This window comes from Melospiza melodia, chromosome 22, assembly GCF_035770615.1.
Source record: "Melospiza melodia melodia isolate bMelMel2 chromosome 22, bMelMel2.pri, whole genome shotgun sequence".
NCBI classification, from domain to species: domain Eukaryota; kingdom Metazoa; phylum Chordata; class Aves; order Passeriformes; family Passerellidae; genus Melospiza; species Melospiza melodia.
The window spans coordinates 10,405,001-10,425,256 of NC_086215.1; the positions used below are offsets into that span (position 1 = coordinate 10,405,001).

General features: G+C 51.0%; 1 protein-coding gene across 1 annotated transcript in view; it reads left to right on the plus strand.

The window, feature by feature from the left end:
- RXRA (retinoid X receptor alpha) overlaps window positions 1-19,925 on the plus strand; it is a 104,796-nt gene extending 84,871 nt beyond the window's left edge. The window contains exons 5-10 of the mRNA XM_063174927.1: window positions 772-941; window positions 5,507-5,636; window positions 9,509-9,641; window positions 11,942-12,033; window positions 13,614-13,719; window positions 16,899-19,925. Coding sequence (XP_063030997.1) covers window positions 772-941; window positions 5,507-5,636; window positions 9,509-9,641; window positions 11,942-12,033; window positions 13,614-13,719; window positions 16,899-17,046 — 779 coding nt within the window. The 3' untranslated portion in view covers window positions 17,047-19,925. The remainder of the gene's footprint in view (window positions 1-771; window positions 942-5,506; window positions 5,637-9,508; window positions 9,642-11,941; window positions 12,034-13,613; window positions 13,720-16,898) is intronic.
- Window positions 19,926-20,256: the final 331 nt, after the last annotated feature.

Below are 20,256 nucleotides of genomic sequence, written 5' to 3' on the forward strand. Positions count from 1 at the left end.
CCCCCCTGATAACAGCACAAGGGGGGTAAAACATAACTATAAATCTAAATCTAAACTCTATAACACTTCTCTAACATATGTACATGAGATTTGCCTTTTAATTGTGAGTCAGCCATCACATTGTGGAGATAACAGTCTGGTCAGAGAGAGAGAAAGGCAGATAAGGTTTCCATGAATTCGTCTGGCAAGTTTTAGGGAGGCAGAGAGAAAGAATGGAGAGCAATCTGCAGGTGGTGTTTGCAATAAGGTGTTTTCCTCATAAGATGTTTTACCAAAGGGTGTCTTCTTAATGAATCAATCGTGTGGAATGTGTTGATTTAGTGACCAGTCAGGTCCACCTGTATGGGAGTAGTGTGTAAAAGAAGGGGTTCCAATAATATGGGGGCTCCTTGCCTCTTTGGCCTTCTGACCTGGAGCCTGTGTCACTTATCCCTTCCTGACTCAGTGGTGACAAAAACTGACAGAACCAGGGGACACAGTCTAAGCTGCACCAAGGAAAATACAGGATGGATATCAGGAAAAAAATTTTCACACAAAGAGTGATAAAGTTCTGGAATTGCCTGCCAGGGTGGTGGTGGAGTCCCCATCCCTGGGTGTGTTTAACCAAGCCTGGATGTGGCACCGGGTGCCAGGGTTGAGTTGAGCTGTTGAAGCTGGGTTGGACTTGATGATCTTGAAGATCTCTTCCAACCAACGTGGTGATTCTGGGAATTCTGTGATCCTCCCCTGTGACAGTCTGACCCTGGCACTGTCCCTGTGTGTCCCTCACAGCCGTGCAGGAGGAGCGGCAGCGGGGCAAGGACCGCAACGAGAACGAGGTGGAGTCCACGAGCAGCGCCAACGAGGACATGCCCGTGGAGAAGATCCTGGAGGCTGAGCTGGCTGTGGAGCCAAAGACAGAGACCTACATCGAGGCCAACATGGGCCTGACCCCCAGCTCGGTGAGCACCTCTGCCCAGCCCCTCCTGGGGGACACCACAGTGACCATCAGGACAGCTGGGGCACAAAGGGGTTGTCCCCTGTGGGAAAGAACTGTTATAGAACTTCCTTGAGCTAGGTTTCATAAGCTTTTGACTTCTTTGAGCCAGGTTTCATAAGATTTTAGAAGCTTATAACACATTTAAGATAGCTTAGCTACTTTTGGAAGCATAAAAATTACCAAGATGGCTTCTGTTGCAGTGTTAGAAACAAAAAGGTTTAATGAAAGGCAAAATAACAAACAAAAACTGGGCTAAGTGCTAGGAGTCTTTGCTTTTGATAAAATACTATATAAAAGTAATTAGTTGCTTTGTTCACTTTTTTTTTTTTTTTTTTAGTAAATTGCTTGAGACTTTTTTGTTTTTGTCTAATTAGCAATTTTTAAGTTTGAAGTTCCTTAGGCTTATAAAGCAGCTTTTTCATCTAACTGAAGAAAGAAACTTTTAGGCTTCTTTCTTTTTTGAGAGGACAAAAAATACTCTTGTCACTCCATCAACAAAGGGCACACTCCTATAAAGAACCAGCTCAAAAATGCAATTTATGGCTCTGTTGTGGGCCCTGTGAGCCAGCTCAGCAGCAGCACAGCAGAGCCAGCAGCCACCACCATTTGGTGTCTTCTGTGCCACAGCCATTGGGAAGTGAGAGGTGCTGTAAGCAGAGATTAAAAGGGCTCTCAGAGAAGGTTTTATTGTACATAAAGCTGAAAGGCAGGAGGACACTCTGCTCTGAAGGGCTCAGAGTCCAATTGAGGCAATAAACCTGCGTGGCTGAAGTGCAGAGAGATAAGAGCTGGGGAATGAGGGTGTGACTGCTCAGGTGCAGAATTATGCAGCTGCTTGGCTCTGAGGAGAGAAAACCTGGAGAAATTTGCCTGTGAGTTGGTTTTCAGGTCCTTTTCCCAGTAAGGAACTTGCATTATAACTGGGCCTGCTTGGAGCAGCTGGGCTGTACCAGGGTGTTGTGTGCACAAGGGAGGGATGGCAGGGAAATGGGACAGGAGCAACCTGGGCTGGTGGAAGGTGTGGGGATGAGATGGTCTGGAGGTTGGGATGAGATGGTTTTGAGGTCCCTTCCAACCCAAACCAGTCTGGGATTCTATGGAGAGTGAGGGAAAGTGTTTTGGGCTCTTTGCTATGAGATTTCCCTTATCAAAAGGGAGAAATCTCCTAATGTGAGAGCCAAACTATCCTCTGAAATTCCATTTCTAGGACAGACCCTCTGCAGCCCAGGCAGTGTTTAGGGGCAGCCCCCACTCCTCCATAGCCCCTTTTTCCATGAAAGCAGGGGGAATAGAGGAATTCCTCTGAAAAATAGCAACTAAAGCTGCACTGAGGAGCATCTCCTGGTTGTCCCCAAGTCCTTTGAGGGACTCAGAGGTTGAGCTCTGCCAAGAGAGCAGGCTCATGCACTGAAACATCCCTGTGCAATTCCTGCTGGGTGGCTGTGAGGCTGAGCTGATGAAATGCAGCTATTCTGAGCAAGTGCTAGGACTCTGCAGTGTTTTATTTTCTGTTACAACAATACTTTCATCTCTCTCTTTATATCAGGCTTGGAGGGTTTGAGTCAGAAATCCCTTCCTGTGGCAGGGGGTTGGAAATAGAGCATCTTTAGGGTCACTTCCAGCAGAATTCTATGAGGGATCTGGGAGTCAGTAATTGGCTTTTTGGGATGTTTTTTTTTTTGCAAAGACAGCTTTTCCTAGCATTCCTTAGGTGGCTTTTGGATAGTCAAGGCTTTGTGGGATGGACAGAGCCAATCACTCCGTGAAACTCTCCAAAATTAGCTACAAACCCTCAGGATCAGGCACAAACCCTCACCTGCATTTAGGAGGAGGATCCCATCCCCACAAAGCTGCAAAGGGCTTTCTTTGAAGGAGTTAGTGAGGGCTCAGAGAGGCTCTGACTGCTCTCAGGATCAAAAATCCTTCGGGGGAGCTGGAGCCAGCCTGGTGCTGACTTGAAAACAAACCCCAGAGAGGGAGCTGAAATAAATGGCTTCGTCTGGCACGGCGTCTCCTCAAATTGAAAGCCGGTTCCTGCATAATTCAACAGGCATTACTGTGAACAAGGATGTGTGTTGCATCTAAATAGAAGCAGGAGGCTTGTTGAAATGCCCTGTTATTGTCAAGCACGAGGTGACATTTGTAGCAGGTTTAGCAGATGGATGAGATCAGCAGCTCCCGGTGACGAGGCCACCACGGGATGAGGAGAGGGAAGGCAGGGGAGCTGCTGCCCTTCCCCAGAGCCCAGGTGATGGAAAGGCAGACAAATCGAGGCCCTGGTAAGCACAGGGAGAACACGAGCTGTTTGCTGTTGGGTGCTTTGATTTGTGCCTCTGCACTCAGGCTGGTGACCTGCACGGACATTTCCAGCTGGGATGGGGTGCCAGGGTGATTTAGGGATTAGCACCCTTGTCTCCCACATAGAATGGGTTAGAAGGGACCTTAAAATCATCTTAAAAGCACCTTTCACTATCCCAGCTCCAAGCTCCATCCAGCCTGGCCTTGAGCTCTTCCAGGGATGGAGCAGCCATCTGAGTACCCTGTACCAGGGTCTCCCCACCCTCCCAGGGAAAGATTTTTCCCCAATATCTGCTCTAACCCCACTTTCTCATAGCTCAGATCCATTCCCCCTTGTCCTTGTGCCTGTGGCTTGTCCCTGGCCCAGGGGGTGGCTTTGCCTCTGCCCCATGCCTTGGCAATTTGGGCTCCTGCCCTGGGACAGGCTCCTGGCCAAAAGGCAGAGCCTGTAACTGAGAGCTGTCCTCCCCATTAGGTCTTAATTGGCCTTTGAGTCTGGTTTCAAGTGCCGATTTTGTGGGAGATGCCTCCAGGCTGCAGTTTTCCAGGAGGATCAGGTGCCCCTGCTATTTACTGCAGGAGGGGATTTGCTTTCCGTGCCCAGGGAGCGTTTCCAGCACTGCCCTGGAGCCAGGCAGGGCCCTCTGGCCACTTTTAGCTGCTCCTCGTGTCCCAGTGATCAGGTTCTGCCAGGAAGGGCCCTGGTGGTTCCAGGAATTGCCATCTGAGGTGGAAATGAAGCCGAGGATGAGGCTTTGGAGCACCAGGGCTTGGGGACAGCTTGTGCTGTCAGGGACAGCCAGGGCTGGGGCACAAGGAGCCCCTGCTCGTGGTGACAACCTGCCCAGGAGCCAGCTTTGGCAAAAACATCTGATTTACCTAAATTACCCTTTCTGTGGGGCTCTGCAAGCCCTTGTTGCTGCAGGGGTTGGGTTCTGCTGCAGCATAAGTCGTGATCCCCATCCCACCTCACCTGCATGCCAGGATTCTCCACCTGGCTGAGGAAACTGGGATATCTTGAGGGATGTTCAGGGTCTGTGGTGTCCCTTCTGTCCCTTCCTGCCTCTGAACGTCAACATTCCCAGTGCTTCCAGTGAAACCCTGAACCTGCAGAGCTCCTCCTCACACACATTTCTGGGTAGATCCCAGGAAAAGCCCAGTCCCTGCTCACCTCTCCTTTCCAGGGAAGAGCCCCAGCTCCCTGGGGGTGAGACTGCCCTGCCCTTCAGCCCTGGGGGAGCTGCTGGAGGGGTTGGGACAGGGAGGGCACATCCCTGTGCAGTGCCAGCCTGTGCCCATCCATCTCTGCACATGACAGGTGGAAATAATTCCAGGGCAGGTGCCCTGAGCGTGCCAAATCCTGGCTATTTTAAGCCTGGAGAATGGGAGGTGTTGGCCACTGAGGCACAGAGCTCTGGGTTTGCTGCCAGGGCACTGGGCAGGGCTCTGAGGGGCACAGGGGTGACTTGGCAATGTGGTTCTGCTCTGCCCAGCCTGGGCAGGGGCTGTGCCACAGCTTACCCTGACACTCCTGTCTGCTCTCCCTCTGAATTTACACCCTTACCCTTGCAAGCCAAACTTCTCCTGCAGTTTGGAAACTGCTCTTTTAAGGCCATGGAGGGAAGGTAATTGTACAATTCAAGCTGCTGGATATCAGCAGGGATTACAGAGGGAGATGGGAAGGGCTCATACATCCCTGTCCACAGAGGTAAACCCTCCAGACTCACTTGGATCAGCCAGCTGAGCCTTCCCCAGGGTTAAACAGGCTCTTCCAGTTCCTAATCACAAATCCACTTGAGCTGTGAGCAGTTCCTTTAAACAGGGATTTGGTGTGTTTAGGCTGACCGTCCTCCTTGAGAGCAGATGGTTTCTGTTACTGGATAATATTTCAAAGGAAAGGGGTTTTCTCTTTTTTCTTTTTTTTCCTGCAATGCCCCCTCTGGTGCTGGTTTATCAAGCTGGGAGATGCTGGAGTCTGCCCTTCCCCAGGATTCATCAGTCAGGGTGATGGATATGGAGTCTCAGCACTCCCAATTCCCATGTTGGGGCTTGCTAAAAACAATTACAGCCCTTGTGGTGGAGCAGCCAAATCACTTCCTTTGCCTGTGAGTGATAACACCCACCTCAGGGGTGGCAGCAGGCTGCTCCTCCAGCCTCTCTTTCCCTCACTCTGCCTTTCCCAAGCTTTTCCATCTCTTTTTAAATTTATTTTTTTAAATTTTTTGGCAGCCCAACGACCCGGTGACAAACATCTGCCAGGCAGCAGACAAACAGCTCTTCACCCTGGTGGAGTGGGCCAAAAGGATCCCCCACTTCTCCGAGCTGCCCCTGGATGACCAGGTCATCTTGCTCAGAGCAGGTGAGTGACATCTGTGGGCAGTGCTCAGTGTCCCCTTGGGACAGGTTGTACCCTCAGATTTAGGTCCTGGTAGCTTGAAAACCTTTAATTGATTCTTGTTAGACTCTAATAGTTTGGTTTTTAAATAGGATTTTCATGAAAGCTTTCCATGGTGTTGGTGAATTGGAGCCAATCGGCTGAAAAATGGCCCAGCTTCATCTCTGATCCGTGAGGAACTCAGAGATGGGTGCTGGGTGACTTAAACCAAAGGAGTTAAACTCTGCCTTCCTCCCAAACTGAGGCTTGAAAGACCAAGCTGGGCTCAGGCCCCCATGAAATTTCATCAGACTGAAATGTTTGATCATAATTAAAACCAGAAAGGAGAGAAGAGTACATCTCACTTCTTCTCCCACCCACCAAGATGAAAATAGAACTCTCAGGGCTTATTTTAAATTTCCTTGTGCAGCAGGGGGGCTGCAGGAGCAGCGTTTGGGAGGTGGAAGCAGTTGGTTGTAGGAAGGGTCTTCCCCTGTTGAGTGAATTCAGGCTCCTGCTGCTGCACAGAGCTCATGGAGGGCAAGAAACAGGAGCAGAGCTTGGGGAGGATGAGTTTGAGGCATAAAGCTCTTTGTAAGCCAGGGATTTAAGTCCTTGGTACTTTAAAAGTTCCTTTTATTTCTCCCAGATTCACTTTTGTCCAGGTCCCGCACCCTTCCAGGATGGCTCCTGCAGCCTCTGGGGAAAGGTGCTCCATGGGTTTTGCCAGAGCTGGCCCTGGGCCGTTTGTGTGGATTTAAAGAGGATTTCTAGACCCTCTTGTGAGAGGGGATGAGGAGGGAAGCCTCTCTGTGAGGATCTTTGAGGGCTTTCTGCAAGGAGCTGGATTCAGACAAAGCTCTGCCTTTTCCTTTTGGGAAGTGGAACCCAACCCCACCATGGCAATTCCAGGTTTTCCTCTCTCTTCAGCAGGCAGCTGATTCAAGCTGGAGCTGGAGAACTCCTGACCTCTGTTCTCTGTTTGTGAGCCACTCCCCACAGCAGGAGAGGGGCTGCCAACCCCCTCACACCCCAAATTTCCTGGTGCCTCCAACCCTGAGCCTGCTGAGCAGCTCCCTGGAGCTCCCTGCTCCACACACCTCTGCCAGGGCCTCAGATAACCTTCCAAGCAGTGGCTCAATGTTTTATTGAGTGGCCTGCTGAGAACAGCTGCCCATGAAATATTGAAGCATTAAAATCCAGCTAAGAGCCTCAGTCAGGCATCCTGGGACGCAAAACAAGTGGAGCACGCAGCTCTGGAAGAGCAGTGCTGCATGGGCTGGCAGCAGCTCTCCTCAGATCCTGAATCATTTAAAAACTCCCTCTCAGAGCTGTTGGGAAGGGAAGGAAACCTGATTTTTTGAAGCATGTTTTCCACCAGTTTTCTTGTTTCCAAGCTGAGACAGGAATAACCTGATGTTTTCTCAGCCTGGCAGAGGATGCTGAGTGTTACATGCCTGCAGCTGGGTTTGTAGGGCTGGTGGGGAAACTTGGCAGAGAAATGGATTGACACAATGACCACTGCTCTGCCAGAGTGCATTCCCTGTCCCAGAGGAGCCAGAGCCACCCTGTTTGGTGAGGAAGGAGTCACAGGAATCACAGAATTCTGCTCTGCCACTCCAGAGCTTGGCTGAAATGCTCAACTCTCAGGGGACGCTTGGTTGGTCTCTAATTCCAGTTTGCTCCTGTGGTTATGGTGGATTTTTCCTGCTTGGCTCTGTCTTGGCAGCACTTTGGGAAAGCCAGAGTGCCTTCCCTGTCCCAGAGGAGCCAGAGCCACCCTGTTTGGTGAGCAAGGAGTCACAGAGCCACAGAATTCTGCCCTGCCACTCCAGAGCTTGGCTGAAATGCAGAACTCTCAGGGAACACTTGGTTGGTCTCTAATTCCAGTTTGCTCCTGTGGTTATGGTGGATTTTTCCTGCTTGGCTCTGTCTTGGCAGATCTTTGGGAAAGCCAAGGTAGGAAAATCTTCCCTATTTCAGCTGAAACATCCCAGCTCTGCATGGGAACAATCCAAGAGGAAGGATGCTGATGAATCCAGCCCTTGGAGTGAGTGTGGAGAGCCAGCTCTGGTTCCTGTTGGCTGCAGCTGCTGTGGGGCTGTGTGTGATGAATTCCCATGGATCTGGCTCTGGGAGCTCCTCTTCCTCACAGCAGCAGGGCTCTGTAGGCTCCTTCTCCTCCATCCTGCTCGGGTTTCAGTGTTGCAATCCCTGTGAAAGTGCCAGGCCTCACCCAGTAAATAGCCAAAGAAATGTTCCCGTGGCTGGGGTGGAAACATCCTGTGGCCACTTAGGAAAGAGTGAACTTTATTCCTTGTCAACATTTCTGATGGCACAACCCACGGCTGCAGCAGAAGGTAAATACAGCACACATGGGCCTTGTGTTTATTCCAGGCTGTGAGATGAATTCTTGTGACAGGAGAGGTGTGGGATATTGTTGCGTTGTTTTTCCAGCCTGGGAAAAAAAACCCTTAAATCCAAATATCCTGAGGTTTCTGCACCAGAACTCCAGAACATGTTCAGGAGTATTGCAGAAGACCCCATCTTGTCCTACTGAAGATGCTGCTCCTGGCTGGAAGTCACCCAAATTTCCACCCTTCAAGCTTGGCAGCATTTCCTCTCATTTGAGGCTTTGTTTCATGAATTCTTGAGCTCAGCCTGTGATGGATTTAGGAATTGAAGAGGTGTTGGATGGGGAAGGGGAGCTGGAAGGTGTGGAGGTCACATCTCCCTTCCCTTCCCTGTAGGTCTGGGCTCAGAGGATGTCCTTCCCATACCCCAGAGCAGCCTGCCCAGCTGATAAGACTAAAATCTGTTTTCCAGTCACAGACGTGGGGCTGTGCAGAGAACAAACCAAATCCCTCCCCATACAGCATTTTCACAGCAGAAGCAGCAAACGCACAAATAAAGCCAGAGATTCCATGGTCCCTTTTACAGGGCTCAGGGCTGGTGAATGAACTTCTGTGGCCTGAGGAGGAGCCTGATGAGCTGATAGCAAATGCTGATAGGGCTGGGACTGCTGGGAGGTGAGGGCAGAGGGGAGCTCAGGGCTCCACACCCACGGGGAGCTTCAGGCAGAGCTGAAGCTCGCTGTCTGCACGGTTTATAGAGGAAACTGCTCCCCTTATTAGCTTTATTTTTAGTGCACTGGGTTCCTGATGGTTTTTTTCCTTTCCCTGACATCCAAGAAAAAGCTTGGCTCCTCCTTCCTTTCCCACATCCAGCCACGTTCCTGCACCAGAGGCTTCTGTTAGAGAGGTGATGTTAGAGAGGAGATTTCCTGAGGATCCCATGGCTCTAACCTGCAGCCTTGTTGCTCTGATTTTTTAAGATTTTGTAAGATTTTTCTAAGCCCTCTGACGTTCACAATTTCGTAACAAAATTTCTTACACGCTTTGCGTGAATAACTTATTGTTTTGCATTATTTTATAGAAGTAATTTGATGGACTGTTGGTTTGTCCAGTGTCCTTGGAGAGGTGGCAGTGTCACCCTCCAACCCACTGTCACTTTGGGAAATCTATAACAGAGGCTGCTGTTAGAGAGGTGATGTTAGAGAGGAGACTTCTCGAGTATCCCATGGCTCTAATGTGCAGTCTTGTCACTTTAATTTGTAGATTTTCTAAGCCTTCTGATGTTTGATAAACCTTTTTCTAAGCCATCAGATGTTTGTTCTGATGAAATTTGATAAACTGTTGGTTTGTCCAGTGTCATTGGAGAGGTGGCACTTTCACCCTCGCTGTCACATTTAAAAATCTACAACAAAGTCTCCTGTTAGAGAGGTGATGTTAGAGAGGAGCCTTCCCAAGGATGCCACGGCTCTAACCTGCAGCCCCACTGGTTTCTCTCGTGCCCAGGGTGGAACGAGCTGCTGATTGCCTCCTTCTCTCACCGCTCCATCGCCGTGAAGGACGGGATCCTGCTGGCCACGGGGCTGCACGTGCACAGGAACAGCGCCCACAGCGCCGGCGTCGGGGCCATCTTCGACAGGTAGGATGGCATGGGAGGGCTGTGATCACACACAGACACACGTGTGAGGCATAAACCTTAAGGAATTTAGAGATTTTAGAGGAGCGAAGATTTTGGTAGAGATGAGCTTTATTGGAGTTAATTAGAATAAATGGGTAGGCCTTGATGAAGTTAAGAGTTAATGGTTGACTGTGATGGTGTTCACAGGGGTCTTAGGATGAGGGAAGAGACCAAGATCTGACTCCATGTTTCAGAAGGTTTGATTTATTATTTTATGATATATATTACATTAAAACTATACTAAAAGAATAGAAGAAAAGGTTTCATCAGAAGTCTAGCTAAGAATAGAAAGGAATGATCATAACAAAGCTTCTGTCTTGGACAGAGAGTCCGAGCCAGCTGACGTGTGATTGGCTATTAATTACAAACAAACTAACATGAGCTAATCACAGATGCACCTGTTGCATTCCACAGCAGCAGATAACCATTGTTTACATTTTGTTCCTGAGGCCTCTCAGCTTCTCAGGAGGAAAAATCCTAAGGAAAGGATTTTTCATGAAAAGATGTCTGCGACAATTGTGATGGCTTGTCAGCACAATGTTTGGTTAGCTGAGTTTGTAATATAGAATTGTAAGAAGAATGTTCTATATTCTTCTTAGAAGCTAATTTATTATTTTATGATGCTATATTATATAAAAGGATACTAAACTGAATTATACTAAAGGATGCTTATATATAAGAAAGCTTAGAAGATACTAATGAAACTCGTGACTCTCTCCAGAGTCTGACACAGCTTGACTGTAATTGGCCATTAAGTCAAAATAATTCACAGCAGCAACCAATGAAACAACCACCTGTTGGATAAACAATCTCCAACCACATTCCAAAGCAGCAAAACACAGGAGAAGCAAATGAAATAATATTGTTTTCCTTTTTCTCTGAGGCTTCCAGCTTCCCAGGAGAAAAATCCTGGGCAAAGGGATTTTTCCAGAAAATGTGACAATGACAGGTGGAAACTTAGGGAAAAGAATTGAAACAATTCTTCTCTCTCTTTCTGTAACCGTTGTTTATAGATCTGGTTCTCCAGAGTGTGCTCACCAATGGTGTGAGAGGTTTTCACTTTGAGACCAATCAAGTCTCACCTTAGCGAGCCACATTATAAAAGGACCTGCTGCTTTCATTAAATTGCCTTCTGATTCACCTTCTGAAGACTGGAGTCTTTCATTCTATCCCTGACTCAGCAGCATTAGGGGTGGAGGGCTGGGTTTCCATCAAACCACCTCATCTGGACATCCCCATCCCTGTCTCCACCCCAAACTGCCTCCATTCCTGCTTGAGGGGTCTGAGGAGCCTGGGATGAGGGAGTCCATCCCATGAAGACACAAGGAGAAAACCCCTCCTTGAAACCTGCAAAAAACCCAATGGCCCCAAGCACAGAGGAGGCTGCCCAGTGCAAAAATCCCAATGGCCCCAAGCACAGAGGAGGCTGCCCAGTGCAAATCAAAGCCCCTTTCATGGGGTCCAGGTGCCTTCTAATGCTACGAGGAGGCCACTCCTTTGTTCCTTTTCATCTTTAATTGGACCAAGACGTGATTTTATTTTTGCACAATGAGAAGGCCCCGGCGATACTCAGCAGGTTCCACAGGCGTGTCCCAAGGGCTCTTTAATCTCAGGCTTTGGGAAAGTGTTTTAAAGCCAGGCTTGCAGGGTGTTTGACCCACAGTGTGACTCCAGGCGCTGCTGAAATGCTGATTTCTCTCCCTGAGACTCATCTTGAGCTGAAACCAAATCACCTTTGCTGCTCTGCTCTGTGAGGAAATTGTTCTTCGGACCTGGGTGACATCATTTGTTCCTGTGAGGTCATAAGTGCAAGATCATGACTTTGCTGCAGGATCTAACATGAAAAACTGGGCAATCAGTGGAAAATATTTCAAGACCGACACCTTCAGTAAGAGCAAAGGGAGCAATAAAAATTACTGGCAGAGGAAATTACTTTTAGGTACCTGTTGGGGTGGGTTTTTATTGTTATTTTTTATTTTTAGACAGCTTTCTCAGGTGCCAGAGCCTCTCAGTGAATGGATGAAGGCGGTTTTTATGGTCCCTGTTGTATCTCACAGGAACTATTGATGTTCCTAATGAGCTATTTTTTAATGGAGGAGGAAAATGAGGCCACATCCTCAGCTGGTACAGACCAGCACCATCCCCAGCTTTGTTAAACGTGACCGGAGCTTCTCACTCCAGCTCTGACACCTGGGGCTTTTAATTCCCTTTTTTTTATTGTTATTTCATGCTGACTCTGTGCTTTCTCTGTCCTTTTGCAGAGTACTGACAGAACTGGTGTCCAAAATGAGGGACATGCTGATGGACAAGACAGAGCTGGGCTGCCTGCGAGCCATCGTCCTCTTCAACCCCGGTGCGTGCCTGGCTCTGCTCTCCTGGCCCCTCTTGGCTGCTCTCCTGCCCTTCTGGCTCCTTTTTTCCCCCAAAAAAGCCCCGTTGGAATAGCAGAGGGCTCTAGGGCAGGAGGGGAGGCAGGGGTGAAAGTTGGTTTGGTTTGGAAAGGACTTTAAAAAGCTCATCTTGTTCCAAACCTCCTGCCATGGGCAGGGACACCTTCCATTGTCCCAGGATGATCCGTGCCCTGTCCAGCCTGCCTTGGGCATTCCCAGGGATGGGGCACCCATCTGAGCACCCTGTGCAGGGCCTCCCCACCCTCCCAGGGAAGAATTTCTTCCCAAAATCCAGTCTAAACCTACTCTTTTTCAGTTTACAGCCATTCCCCCTTGTTCTGTCAGCTCTCCCCCTTTTAGAGTGACTGTGAAAAGTAAGTTCAGGTGCTTGAAGGAATTGTCCTTGAGCTGGAATAAACTCCACAAAACTGGAATCTAGATGCTGTTTAAGAGAAAAATGTGGATTAGAGCAACACCAGAGCATGGAAATAACTGTCTCTGCTTCCCAACCTCATCATCCAAGGGCTTTTATTACCTGCATTTCTAGAAAAGCCCTTTGCAGACCTGGAGAGGCTGAAAGATATGAGATGTGCTCATAAAATACACAAAACCTTCAATGTTTGACCACAGTTTCACAGACTCTGGGAGGGTCACACTGCTCCCTTTTCCCTCTCAGCCCCAGCTGCCCAAGGGAAGAGGAAGGTTCAGTGCCAGGGTTTTCCTGCACATTCCAGGGAGCAAATCCAGGAGCCAGCCTGCACATACCTGCTCAGCTCTCAGGGGGGATCTCTTGATTTCAGAGTGGATCAGAGCAGAACCAGATGGCAGCCAAGGACAAACCTCTCCACCCCTGCCCTCTCTGAGCACAGTTTGTGCCCAAGCCCAGCTCCTTGCCTGGATTTTCCCACCACAGCCAGGCCATGCTGTTCCAGCAGGGCTTATTACAATTTCTTGGGTTTGTTTTGCTTCTTGACCAGTTTGGTATTTTTTTTTTTTTAGTCCCCCCCTCCTTGTAATCAGCAGTAATTTATTGTCTGTAATTTGGGATTAGCCATTTATGGTCAAAGAAGGGGAATCTGGAGAGGTTCCCGTGGCACATGTGCTTGGGGATATCGATTTCTGCACTGTCCCTTTCACCCTGCTAAAAACAGATCCTCGCTGTGCCCTGTGCTGGGGCTGTGCCAGAGCAGGGGCTTCTCCTTCAGCCCCACCAGCCCAGGGCTGGAGGGGGAATTAAACCCTTTTTAAATGAGGGTCTAGGACCACTGGAATGAGCCAAAACATTTGGGGCTGGGCTGTGAGATGAGGAAAAATCTGTAATTGTGGGGTAAACCTCCAAGTGCTCCCCAAATCTGTAATTGCGGGGTAAAGCTTCCAGTGCTCCCCAAATCCGTAATTGCGCGGTAAACCTCCGAGTGCTCCCCAAATCCCTGGAGCTCAGAGCTTGCAGCCACACTTTGGTGGGGCTGGAAGAGATGGAGGGAGTGCAGAGAGGGGTTTCTGCCTGGAGGTGTTTGGCTGATGTTTGTTTGTTGCCTTTCAGACTCCAAGGGGCTGTCGAACCCGGCGGAGGTGGAGGCGCTGCGGGAGAAGGTGTACGCGTCACTAGAGGCTTACTGCAAACACAAATACCCCGACCAGCCCGGCAGGTGAGCTCCCTGAGCCCCTCCTCCTGCACCCTGTCCCCCTGCAAACCCCCTGCAATGGCTGCTGCAGCTCCCAGGGTCCCCTCTCTGCTCTGGGCTCCGTGTTCCCAGTGATTCCCTGTGGATAAATCCCTCATTTCTACCCTCTCCAGCTCTGAGCATCCCTAAAAAACCTCCCCTGTGCAGTGCACAGAGCTCTTTATTCCCCTGCCAGTAAATCCAGCAAGGTGGGCAGACCTGAGGAGCCCCAGCTCCCACAGCCCCAGCAGTGGGATGAGCACATGTGGGAAGGGGGGTATCATTTCCCTTTTGGAAACCACGGCCGGCGAAACCGCAGCAAAAATAGGACTCACATGGAGTTAATTTTCGGTGGCAGATGAGCATCATTGCTGGGAAGTGAAAGCCTCAATTGATGCTCTTTTTCTCCCCTCCCTGCCTCCCCCAATCCAGCTGGGAATGGGAGGGGGAATTAGGAATGTGTTCCTGGACGGCTCCGGAGCTGAGTGGGCGCATTTTCCCAGTTACAGCCTGGAGCTGGCAACTGCCAGTTCAGCTCCCGACAGCTTCTTGAGAAACCAAGCAAAGCACTGGAAGCTGCTACTGGTGCATGAATAGTGGGGGAAAACAGCCCAGGCAACTGGGATTTGCATCTCACCTGCATTCCTGGCCTCCTGTGGATGGTGGAATGAAAAGGGAGCTTTCACAGCAGCGAGTGCAGTGGGCAGAGCGTGCCCTCAGAATGATGCTGGATTTGGTTTTTCCCCCACTTTGGGTCCCAGATGAAGAAAGGTGTGTTGTGAAGGGATTTCTGGGGTGTTGCTGGTTGGTTTGAGGCAGGCAGAGTGAGGATGAGGGTGCCATGGGATGTGTTTGGTTTGTGGTGAGCAGAGGGATTGAGGGATGAGCACAGGGCATGGAGCAGGGCTGGTACCACTCCTCTCCCAGAAAGCTTTATTAACCTGCATTTTTGGAGCAAATCCAGAGCCAGACCCTGGACTCTGGACTGCAAAAGAGCTGTTCCTGGCACTAGGAGAGTTGCTTTAGGAATCATGGCCAGCAGCTCTTCTGGATGATTCCCTCTTGCTTTGCCCATTGTGCAGGATCTGCAGCCTGGCACACACAGAGGATGGCACAGGGACAGCACCAGTCCACAGCAGCTCCCCAGGGCTCTGCCTCAATGCTCAGTGGTGTTTGAGGGAATGTTTGAAGCCCAGAAGCTGCACCAGGGGCTCTGCAATTTGATCTCTCACTGGCTTTGAGTGACCTTGGGCTGGGAACCTTCTTGTGTGATGCTCACACCCATCCTTGGTGATCTGAGAGGTTCTGCACGCTCAGGGATGTCCTGAGAGCTGTGCCTGGGCCCTGCTGCCCTCCCTGCATCCCTCAGAGGTGCAGGGCAGTGGTGGCACCACCCCAGGTGCCTCAGGAGGGTGAAACCCTGGGTTGGGGGGCCAGGGTTGCACAAGAGCTCCCCAAAGTTCTCCCAAACTCTGGGCATCCTGCTGACCCCGTGGCACAATGTGCTCACCAGCAAACAAGTTCTCCCTGTGTTTGAGCCACCCCTGCTCCATGCTGTGGGATTTCTGCAATTCCCTCTTTTTCAGGTGCCCCAAATCCCCATCCAGCAGCAGCTTGGGAGCACCCTGGAAACACCAAAAGGGAATTTTTCCGCACTCCCAGGAAAAACCCAGCCCTGCTCCTGCCCTGCAGCCCCTGCTGCTCCACAGGGAGGGCTGGGTGCCTACGTGACACCCAGCAGCCTCAGGCAATCAGGAGTCAGAGCTCTTTTCTCCCCTCCCAGCCCTGGCACGTTGTGCTCTAGGCTGGTTATCTCACAGTTAAACATATCCAAGGGCTGGAGCCATCATCTGGTTTGGTTTAAAGTGAAACTTCCTGAATGGGATGGTAGGGCTGATTTGTTTTTCCTGGCTGTGCTCCCGCCGTTCTCGCCAGCTCAGCAGAAAAAAAAAAATTAAAAAAAAAAAAATAGGGAGAGGGAATTGTGCATGCATGTAGAATATCTGTGTGCTTGTGCATGTCTCTGTGTGTATTTTCTGCAAGGTCCCATTCTCCCTGGCCCTTTGCTGCTGTACAAGCCCTGATTTTGCATCAGGAAAAGCAGATGACTGCTGTGGCCATTCAAGGGCTTTTTCCCTGGGTTGGGAGCGCTCACACAAGGAGGTGACATCCAGTGGCACCTGGGCTGCTCCAAGGCATATAAAACCAATGACCAGTTGGTAAACATTGTCCAAAACAACAAAACACAAAAGAAGCAAAGGAAATAGAGTCTCACAGATATGTATGTTTAGCAGAAAGATTTTTGAATGTAGAGTCTGAAGAAGGAATAGAGATGGAAGCAAGTTTTGGTATAGAAGAAAAGAATTGCTGAGCCAGTCTCACTGGATAACCAAGGAGGCAAAGGGTGTGTGAGTTAGAAAGGGTTTTTATGGCTTAGAGCAAGGGATAAACCCACCCCAAACAAGAAAATGTTTTTACCAAGCAGAAAGATGGCACAGGCAAACAAGGCAGCAAATGTGGCAAGTAGAAAAATGTCTCAGAATTTTCCACTGCAAGAAAACTGAAAAACAACTTCTAGGTTAAACTGTAATGTAGTAACTTGTAGTGACTGGAGAACAGTAACATGAATATGGTAATTACAGTAGTTATGATGGGCTATAGGTAATAGTTAAGGTATAGATTGGTGGTTTGGTATTAAGATGCTCAGCAAAGAAAAGTATATAATGCATTGTAACCTAAACTCAGGGTCTCCAGGCCTGCCTGCAGCTGGAGCTGACAGCTGTAGGCACAGCTATGTCACCATGACCCTGGCCTGCTGTAACTCATGGATACAACAAACTGCATTTTGGAGAGCTGCCTGGAGTCCCCGATCCCTCATTCATGCTCTTACAGTGGCGCCCAACGTGGGGTGCCATTAGTAAGAGCCTGGATGAGGGACACGGGTCTCCTGGAGCTGGCAGCTGTAGGCACAGCTCTGTCACCACAACCCTGGCCTGCTGTAACTCATGGATACAACAAACTGCATTTTGATGAGCTGCCTGGAGTCCCCGATCCCTCATTCAGGCTCTTACAGTGGCGCCCAACGTGGGGCACCATTAGGAAGAACCTGAATGAGGGGCGCGGGTCTCTTACGGCGATGTCTGACCGTGTCTCCCTTCCCCCAGGTTTGCCAAGCTCCTGCTCCGCCTCCCAGCGCTGCGATCCATCGGCCTGAAATGCCTGGAGCACCTCTTCTTCTTCAAGCTAATAGGGGACACGCCCATCGACACCTTCCTGATGGAAATGCTGGAAGCGCCGCACCAAATGACTTAGAGAACTCTGCTGGGTCAGTCCCTCGCCCGGCCGGGCTCCCTGGGGGCCCTTCCTCTGCTTTCCTCGGCCCCAGCCCGTCCCTCCCTGCTGCCCCCAGGGCCACAGGCACCGTCTGCTCCGGGGCACCCCCGGCCTCCTCCTCCTCCCTGTCCGTTCGCTGTCACTGCTGCGTCTCCAGACCTGCTCGCTGGTTCCCTGTGCTACTTGTAGAGAGGAGTGGGAGCGGAGAGAGCTTTGCCAACCAACCCCTGCCCCCTCCCCAGCCGTGCCATGAGGTTTGGGATGAGCCATCGTGGGGCTGGTGTCACTGGTGTCACCCCCAGCCCTCCCCTGGGGACAAGGACGGTGCCAGCCCTCGGGGGCAGTGGGGTTTGGATGAGCCCCTCGAGGGGAGTGGTTGGACTCTGCCAGATTTGCAGCTGGGCTATTTTCAGAGGATGGAGTTTTTTGGAAAAAAAAAAGAAAAAAAAAAACAGAAGAAGAAGACAAAAAAAAAAAGAAAAAAAAAAGAAAAAATTTCTATTTTTGGTTTCTAACTATTCTTAGTAGTCTCGGTAGTTACTTTGTGGAGGGAGAGGCCGTGCCTCCTGAATGAGTCACCCCTGGCTGCACAGAGCCTTCTCCTGCCACTTCAGAGCAGAGCATTTGGGATTGAGCTGAATCCCCCCCAAAACACGAGGCTGTGGCACAGGAAATGCCCTTTGGCCACCCCGGAGGGCACCCAGGCATCGCTGCCCGCCCCAAAGGTGTGGACATGAGCCAGCTGCAGAGCTTGCTTTAAGGCTGCCAGGGACTCCCCATGGCCCTTCCCCAGCTCCTGGGGGCTTGCTGGGACCCCTGCCCTCAGCACAGCATCCCAGTACATCCCAGTGCCGCCCCAGTACATCCCAGTGCTGCCCCAGCATCCCACTGTGACCCTGCTCTGGGGTTTTGGGGTTTCGGCTCACCCACGAGGCTGCTCCTGTTCTTTCAGCCCTGCCAAACACTGCAAGGCAACAATTAGTGGGAGGGCTTGGCCAGGCTAGTTAATTGCAGCTGTTAATTAGTGGTGAAGCAAGAACAGGGCTCCCCCTCCCCTGCATCTGCCCCGTGGGGGTGGGAGGGCCTGGCTGGGTGGGGGATGTGGCTGCAGCATCGTCCCTGTCCTCTCCGGGATTCTGAGAGCACCAAAAGCACCTTGGCTTTTGCACAACCCTTTCCTTGAGTCTTGGTGACAGGATTTTGGGGGTTAGGGACAGGAATGTGCCCCATGCCCCATGGGATAGGATTCCCCCAGGAGTGTGTGGCCAGCGATGGAACCATCCCCCTTCTCCTCCTCATTTCCTGAGCCCCACCAAAAACACGAGAAAAAACAAACCAGGGGGAATGGAGGGATTTGGGAAGGGTTTTCCCCCCTTGGCAGGATGGACACACTGTGCCTGCAGCCAAGGGCTTCCCCACCACTTCCATGTGCTCTGTGCTTTAAAAAGCAAAGAATGAGGTCCCAAAAATCCCCTTCTTGCTCCCCATGGTTTGCAGCTGGTTGAAAACTCCTCTGTTTCTGGAGGGGGAGGGAGCAGCACCCAGCACCTCACTCCCACCTCTGTTTTGGAGGGTACACCCTTGCCACCTGCCTGTTGCCATCCCAGCTGGCAGCTGGAGTGCCCAGCTCCATCCCCTGCAGCTCCAAAATAAAAAAAAACCACTCAGGATTTAGGATTTCAGGTGGCAGCTCCCCCTGGGGCTGGCCCGAAGTGGCGAATCGGCAGAGGCAGGCAGAGCCTTGGCTCTGTTTCCCCAGCAGCCTGCAAGCCACTGAAAATATTATTAAACAGCTTCACCCTGCAAGAATTTGCCAAGAAAACGAGGCAGGAGAAATGAAATCTGGTGAGGGTGCCAGGAAACACGAGCAGGCTGTTCCCTGCCAGCGCCAGGCTGGTGCAGCCCCAGGGGGGTGCAGGGAGGTGGAGGAGCCCCCAGCCCCGAGCCCTGAGCCCACCCAGCCCCTGGGCAGCCCCCAGGCCCCGGCAGAAAGGAGCCTGGCACTTGCTGGGCACAGAGGAGAAGCTTTGGGGATGTTGGTGGATGTTGCACTGGGATAAACCCACTGGTCTCTGGTGGGTTGAGCCACTTTTTTCCTGGGGGGTCGCTGGGGAGGGCTGTTGGGTGCTGTGGAGGCACAGTGGGAGCTGCCATCCCATCCCATCTCATTTCATTTCATCTCATCCCATCCTGTCCAATCTCGTTTCATCCCATCCCTTTCCATTCTGTCGCGTTCCATCACCTTCCATCCCATTTTCTCCCATCTGTCCCCATCTCATCCCATCCCATCCCATCCTGTCCCATTTCATTCCATCCAATCTCATGTCATCCAGTCTTCATGCAATCCCATCCCATCCCATCCCATCCCCATCAGCATCCCACCGTACAAAGCCAAGGGGGAGGCTTTGCAGGGCCCAGGCTCGTCCCCGTGCCTCAGTTTCCCTGCTGGAGCAGCACAGCCCCAGTCCATGCCCGTGGTGGAGGGGATTTTGGGAAAGGCTGAGCCTTGTCCTGGGGATTTCACTTCTCAGCTGGTGAAAGGGAGTTGGGAGTCCCTGAGCCCCCTCCATCCTCATCCAGCCCTTCCCGTGGGAAGGAGAAGCTTTTGTGTGTTGGGAACAGCCAGAGCAGCCTTAAAGCAACGAGCTTTGCATGAGTTTGAGCCTTTCCTTTGTATTCTTTTCACTTTGGGCTTGTATTTGTTGTTGTTGTTGTCCTCATCACGATAAGGCTGAGTGTGGAGAGGTGAGCGTGGCTGAAGGAAAACAAAAGGCACATTATTCCCTGGAGAGGTAGGACGTGGGTTTCACCAGCTCTCAGTGCTCTTGCAAAAATCTGCTTCCACTCGGGTGATCCTATGTGTGATGTTTATTTTGAATTCCTTTTTGTTGGTGGGACAATCTTTAATTTTCTAAAGATAGCACAAACATCAGCCTTTCAGCCAGCTGCTGCACCCCTCACTGCACGTTCCACCCACCCCATACCCCATACCCAGTGCAGCACATCCCAAACCCCCCGTGGCAATGCCCAGCTGCCCTTGGCACTGCAACTGCCCCGGAGTGCCCTTGGGGCTGTCAGGGGGGCTGGGAATGCTGAGCCCTGGCCCTGCTGAGCCCTCCATGCAGTGGGGACAGCCCTGGGCTGGGCTGCTGACCCTAAAACCACGCTGGGGAGCTGACAACCCCAAAA